The following is a 7,035-nucleotide window of genomic DNA, read 5'->3' as shown; positions in this document are numbered from 1 at the left end:
TTCCTTGAGTATTAGGCTCTTGTAAGAATTATCTATAGGGGATCAAGTTGACAATAGCAACTAGAGAGATTAGATAGGAACCTTAGGAAACAGTGAATTTATGTGAATGGGGAAGGAATGACTCAGGAAAAAAGGTGAGAATGCACAACTGTAAGAATGTAATCAATGTCGTTAAATGGTCCATGTAGCAACTGTTGAATTAATGTGTGCTTCTCTGTGAATATTCTTAACAACAACAAAATACATAAAATTTTAAAAAAAGAAATACAAGGGAGCCAAAACAATCTCGAAAAAGAAGAGCAAAGTTGGAAGACTCACACTTCCAGGTCTCAAAATTACTACAAAGTTACAGTGATCAAGACAGTGTGGTACTGGCATAAAAACAAACATATAGATCAATGGGATACAATTGAAAGTTCAGAAATAAACACATTTATGGTCAATTGATTTTTGACAAGGGTATTAAGTCTCTTCAATGGAGAAAGAATAAACTTCAACAAATGATTCAACAAAGGATAGCCACATGGAAAAAAAAAAAATGAAGTTGGACCCCTACCTCACACTATATAAAAAATTAACTGAAGATGGATCAAAGATAAATGTAAGACCTAAAACTAGACAATACTTTTAAAAAATATTTTTATTGTGATTTAGGCAAAAGTTTACAGAGCAAATTCATTTTCCATACAGCAGTTGGTACACATTTTCCCCATGACATTGACTGCATACAGTTCTCCACATTGTAACAACTCTATTCCCACTTTCTCCTCGTAGTTACCTCTTCCCTGTGTCCTTCCCTCCCATGAATTCCCACCACCACCCCTGAACTGTCTCCCTGTGCAGACACTGCCCTTCTGTTCTCCCATGATTGATCCCTCCAAGTAGCATACCTACCTCCTGTAAATGTTCACTCCATACGCCTGTCCATTGTTTGGCTGGAAGCCACAGGAGTGAGTTCAGTTCCAGACCTGAAGGGTGACTAGGGACCATAGTCTCAGGGGTCTTATCAGGCTCTATCAGATCAGCAAACCTGTTTTTTTTTTTTTTTTTAATGATTTTGAGTTTTGTTCCACATTGTTCTCCCACTCTACCAGCATCTCCTGCACTGATCCCCCTCCAAGTAGTTGACAGTGATAGCCAGGCACCATCTAGTTCTTCTGGTTTCGTGGTCATATAGGTTGAGGATCGCATGGTCTGCCAGTCCCTTGGACTGATTGTTTCCATGCATCTTTGGTTTTCTTCCTTCCTTTTTGCTCTGGATGAGGAGAGACCCATCGTTGCATCTAGATGGCTGTTTACAAGCTTTTAAGACCCCAGTTGCTACTCAAAAATGTAAAATAATGTTTTTGTCTAGTATGTCTAGTTTATGCCAATTGAGCTTGATGTCCCCTGCGACCATGGCCCATAGGTCCAACTACTCACTCCCTTGGGGTGTTTGACTGAGCCTAAGAAGTTATCATAACTTTGCCCCCTGTTAATTCTAGTTATGTGGACATTCTTACAGCACATACAAATACATATGTAGAGATATTGTCAGCCAACCTCATATACAGTCATTGATATATTCCCTTCTGTGTAGACATACCTCATCATTCAGCCAGTCTACCCATCTGTTTACCCATAGATTAATGTTTGTGTCACTGATAATGCAGTATTGTGTATATAAAAGTGTTTATCTTTGTTGTCTATATTGCTTGTGCACCTCTGTGTCTTCCTTTTCCTTAGTGTTATTGTGTTGGTCACTTACTTTTGGTGTATTGCCTTTCCTTTCACCCAAATCAAAACTTGTCTCTACCTATCTAGCAGTGTTCTCTCCCCTCCCCTCCCATCCCGTCCCTGGTAGCCAACAAAAAAAATTTCCTTCCATAAGCCTTTCCTTAACTTTTTACAATAGTGAACTAATACAATATTTGTCCTTTTGTGATTGACTTATTTCACTCAGCATAATGTCCTCCAAGTTTATCCATGTTATGCATTGTTTTACAGCTTCTACAGTAGTCTTTAGTGTTGTATAGTATTCCATTGTGTGTATGTACCATAGTTTGGTTATCCATTCTGTCGATGGGCACTTAGGTTGTTTTCATCTCTTTGCCATTGTGAATAGTGCTGTGATGAAAATGGGTGTGCATATAATTCTGTTCATGTCCTGGCTTTCACTTCTTTAGGTTACATACCTAGTAAAGGAATTACTGGGAGCTCTGGTAGCATAGTGGTTAAGGCACTTGACTGCTAACCAGAAGGCTGGCGGTTCAAACCCACCAGCCACTCCTTGGAAGGAAGATGGGGCAATCTACTTCCGTAGTGATACTGCCTCGGAAACCCAAGGAGGGGTCACTACGAGTCGAGTCTGACTTGACGGCACATAACAACAACAACAACAAAGGAATTACTGGATCAAATGGTATTTCTATTTCCAACTTTTTAAGGAATCGCCATATAGAAAATACTTTGAAGAAAACAGGGGAAAGTTTTCATGACTGTGAATTTGGCAATAGAATTTTTAGATATGACACCAGAAGCACAAACCACCAAAGAAAAACAGATAGTAGAAAAATTGGACATCAATCAAAGTTTAAAACTTTTGTGCTTTAAAGGGCATTCTCAAGAAAGTGAAAAGACAACCCACAGAATGGGTGAAAATATTTCACACCCTATACTTGATAAGGGACTTATATCTGGAACTCTTATAACTCAACAATAAAAAGACAAGTAACTCAATTAAAAAATAGACAAGGGATTTGCATAGGTATTTCTCCAAGAAGATATGCAAATGGACAATAAGGACATGAAAAGACAATCAACATTGTTACTCACCAGGGCAATGCAACTCAAAACTACAATGAGATACCACTTCATACCCACCAAACCAAAAACCAAACCCACTGCTGTCAAGTCAGAACTGACTCATAGCAACCTCTTCCTTGGCTTTCCGAGGCAGTATCACTACGGAAGTAGATTGCCCAACCTTCCTTCCGGAAGTGGCTGTTGGGTTTTGTTCTGGTTACCTAGTGCTGCTCTGACAGGAATACACCACAAATGGGATGGCCTTAACAAACAGAGTTTATTCTTACAGTTTGGAGGCTTTAAGTCCAAGTTCAAAGTGCCAGGCTCTAGGGGCTGGGTGAAAGCCCTTCAACCCTGGGGTCCAGTTCTGCCTCCTGCTCCCGGCACGCTGGAACTAGAGGCATTTCTTCACTCACACAGCTGCTAGCTGCTGAGGCTGAGAAGCCCCAAGGTTGACAAGTCAAAAGGCACAGTCCCGATGTTACCAATCCACACGGCAGGCCGTTAACTTAAGTCCACTGTATGTCCCAAGGTCGGCAGAGCATAGCAGGCTGCTGAGCAATGACACGGCTACATGCAGGGTCCAAGCGTGCCATAGACTAGAGACCATTCTCAAAACTTTTCCATAAATACACGAAGCAGACCATATCCCAAAGGCATCTACTCAGCTGCTCACAGTAGATTCCACCATGGAGTTGATTACCAGTCTCATCATGGGGAATACTACATCCAACTGCCTGGCCACTCAACCAGGCCTAGCTAAGTTGACACACAAACATAACCACCACAGGTTTGAACTGCCAGCCTCGGTTAGCAGTCAAATACCTTAGGCACTATGCCACCAGAGCTCCTTCATACCCACTGTGGTGGTTGTATATATAAAAAAAAAGACAGACAGTAACAAGTGTTTAGAATGTGAGCAATGGGAACCTTCATGAATTGCTTGTGCAGATGTAAAATAGTGTATTCACTCTAGGGAACAGTTGGGCACTTCCTTCAAAAGATAAACATAGACTTACCACATGACCTAGCAGTTCCACTCCTAGGTATACTAAAGAGAACTGAAAACATATGTTTATAGCAGCATTATTCACAATAGCTAAAAAGTAGAAACAACACAAATGTCCATCAACAGATGAAGGGATAAACAGAATGTGGTCCATCCATACAATGGAAAATTATTTAGTCATAAGAAGGTATAAAGTACTGATATATGCTACATGGTTGAAGTTTGAAAACATTATGCTGAGTGAAGGAAGCCAGTCACAAAAGGCTATATATTGTATTATTCCATTTATATGAAATGTCCAGAATAGGCAAATTCGTAGAGACAGAAAAGTAGGATTAGTGATTGCTAGGGTTTAGGGAAGAGTGGGAATGAAGAATAACTGCTGAATATTAACGGATAAGGAGTTTGTATATAAAGCAGTAAGACTCAAGCGACAGGAAGAGAAACAACTGTTGGAGTTTGTTTTTGGAGTGATGAAAATGTTCTGGGATGAGATAGTGGCTATGCATAATTTGTGAATATACTAAAAACTACTAAATTGTACATTTAAGAAGATAAACTAAAAAACGGAAGCAAAAGCCTGGCTCTGTACTGAGCCATTTTTCTGCTTTCTTGCAGGCAAGTCAGGGTTAACCACTCTTACTGTGCCTCCATTAAGACCTCAAATCCTCTCCCCTTGGCACCCCTTGGAGCTGCAGTGGTTGGCCAGAGATAACGCACTGGTTGTATGTTAGATTCAGATTCAGAACCTGTTCTGGCATACAGGCCCTCAGAGATGACCTCATCTGTACCATTCACCCAGGATCCCAGGGGTGAAGGCCTCCCAGGAACTGAGGCCAAACACCCTTCCCTCTGACAAACTCTGTGACCCCACAGGCTGGTTGGGTAACTCTGACTCCCAAGATGCCCATTTAAGTGGATTTAATATTTTAAAAGGTAGTTGAGAGAGGCAGAGGATTAAAACTGAGTGTTCTGGGAGAAAATAAATGGAGAGAGAGGGATGAATGGATGGATGAATAAAGCAAACAGGACAATATTTTTACAGTAGTTGAAGCTAGGCAGACAGTGTAGAGATGTTCATTGTACTATTTTGTAAATTTGAAGGTTTTGAAAAGAACAAGTTGGGAGAAAAAAAGGGGGGGGGTGGGCTTTGGAAAGAGACAGGCCTGATTCATATTCTAATAAACTTACTAGTTGTGCAAACTTGGCCAAGTGTCTTAACTTTTGAGCATCAGTTTCTTTATGTGATGAAAATCATAATGTTCAAACTATTATTGGTTACACTTTGATCATCTGTGTGTAAAACACCTAGAACAATCTTTGGCCTTACTAGTTCCCCAATAGAAGGTAAAACAGTTGTTTAAGAAGCTGTTTAGAACCAGAGGAGCAATTTCCAAGGGACAAACCAGATTGGAGTTATTTATAAACATGCTAATCCTATCTGTAAACACTAATGATGTTTCTCTTTTTCTTCTGCATAGCTTTTCACGGATATTGCAGGAAACTGTGAAAGAGCTCGCCCCTCAATGCGATGTGACGTTCATGCTGTCAGAAGATGGCAGCGGAAAGGGAGCAGCTTTGATCACTGCTGTGGCCAAGAGGTTACAGCAGCCATGGAGGGAGAACTAGGGACACCCTGGGGTTGGGCATGATGTGCCTGGGACTCTGACCAGCCTTTCGTCTGGCAGTGAGTTAGTCAGGAACCAGCAAGAAACTTCTTGGCAGACTTCACCTTCTGGATGGCTCAGGGATATACCCAAGCCCTCTTACCATCTTGTTACTGGTTTTGCAGTGACATTAAATGATGTATCTATTTGGCTTATTTAGGCTGAAGATGGGCCAACTTTTGAAATGAAAGGGTCTGACTTGAGAGATGCCCTTTCAGTAGATTTTTCCCATGAGGCTTGAACTATCATTTCTCTGACTTTGATGGACTTGGAAAAACATACACAGAATTGGCCCATGTTGCCTGGCTGGCTGATTCCCCACTGAGATGCTCAAGCAGTCAGTTGTAGATTGGGCCCTATGTTTGTGGATAAGCAATTGAGAATGAAAAAGATTTGTGTAATAAACTGGGGATCCAAGCTAACTTGTCCTTGTCATGTTGACTTTAAATGTGAAGAGAGAACAAAGACTTTGGAGTATTCAGCCCTTGGATGTGGAAGGATTGATTACTGGCTAGCCCTTGTAGGAACCTTCTCACACTTGAGTTATGTCAGCCCTTTAGGATTTCTTTCCTCAGTAAACTTGTGTCATGGGTGGAGTGCCATTTAGAGCATCTGTTTTTCATTTTGCATGTGTTTTGTTGCTGCTGTTGATTGTTGTTTTAAGGAATGTCAGGTATATGAAACCCAGTAAGTGAATATAAATTATTTGATTTCCCAACTAACTTTGAGTGAAGTGTTAATATTTTATCTGGCAGGCTCATGTGCTCTGCTGGCACAATGAGGGACACAGAGTCCGACGGAGCTGAGAGCATCTATCTAGTCCAAACTTCCCACCAACAGGGGAGAATATAAGAGATTTCTTCTACAGTGTCTTTTACAGATTATCCTATTTTCTTTTGAATAAATACTTCAGTGCTGGGAACTTACTAGTTCATCTTATAACTCTTGCTTCTGAACCTCTAGAGTTGACAGGAAGTTCTTTCGACTTCCAAACTGACCTCCACCTCCCAGGAATACAGCCCCCCACATATTTTCCATTGGTGTCCACTCTACCCTTAGAAATGTGTATAACTGGCCTATCCCTGACTGTTTTTCCTGTGGAAATCTCTCTTTCTCTTTCTCTCTCTCACACTCACTCCTGATCCCTGGTTCTTAACTTTCTGTGACTTCCCACCATGTCACACAATTATCTGTATGAATTTCTCATCTAGCCTAATAGATTGGAAACTTGGTCAGACACACTTTTGTATCTCCCTGTAGAGAGTCCAGCACTACACCCTTCTAGTGAAGTACTTATTGGATGGAGGCATGATTAAGAAAGAAAGCCCTCCAAGAAAGTTTCCTTGGGAAAAGTACTCATAGGACTGAAACAAACTGAAAAGAGTAACATTGTAGGTCCTTCGGGTTGGTTTTCTTTTGAATTGTGTACTTAATTACATAGTTAATTTTATACACCACTTCAATTCACAAGGATCAGCTGCTTCTTCGTTAGATTAGGATTCCCACTACTAACCGCCACCCTTTGCTGAAGCAGGATATTCAAACAGATGGAATGGAGGCCGCTGAGTCTAAGAG

General features: G+C 40.9%; 1 protein-coding gene across 1 annotated transcript in view; it reads left to right on the top strand.

The window, feature by feature from the left end:
* HKDC1 (hexokinase domain containing 1) overlaps positions 1-5,422 on the top strand; it is a 58,243-nt gene extending 52,821 nt beyond the window's left edge. Inside the window, exon 18 of the mRNA XM_007940669.2 lies at positions 5,275-5,422. Coding sequence (XP_007938860.1) covers positions 5,275-5,422 — 148 coding nt within the window. The remainder of the gene's footprint in view (positions 1-5,274) is intronic.
* Positions 5,423-7,035: the final 1,613 nt, after the last annotated feature.

Source organism: Orycteropus afer, unplaced genomic scaffold (genome assembly GCF_000298275.1).
Source record: "Orycteropus afer afer isolate SDZICR_OR568_19922 unplaced genomic scaffold, OryAfe1.0 scaffold00070, whole genome shotgun sequence".
Classification (NCBI taxonomy): domain Eukaryota; kingdom Metazoa; phylum Chordata; class Mammalia; order Tubulidentata; family Orycteropodidae; genus Orycteropus; species Orycteropus afer.
This window is presented reverse-complemented; position numbering and strand designations above follow the sequence as displayed.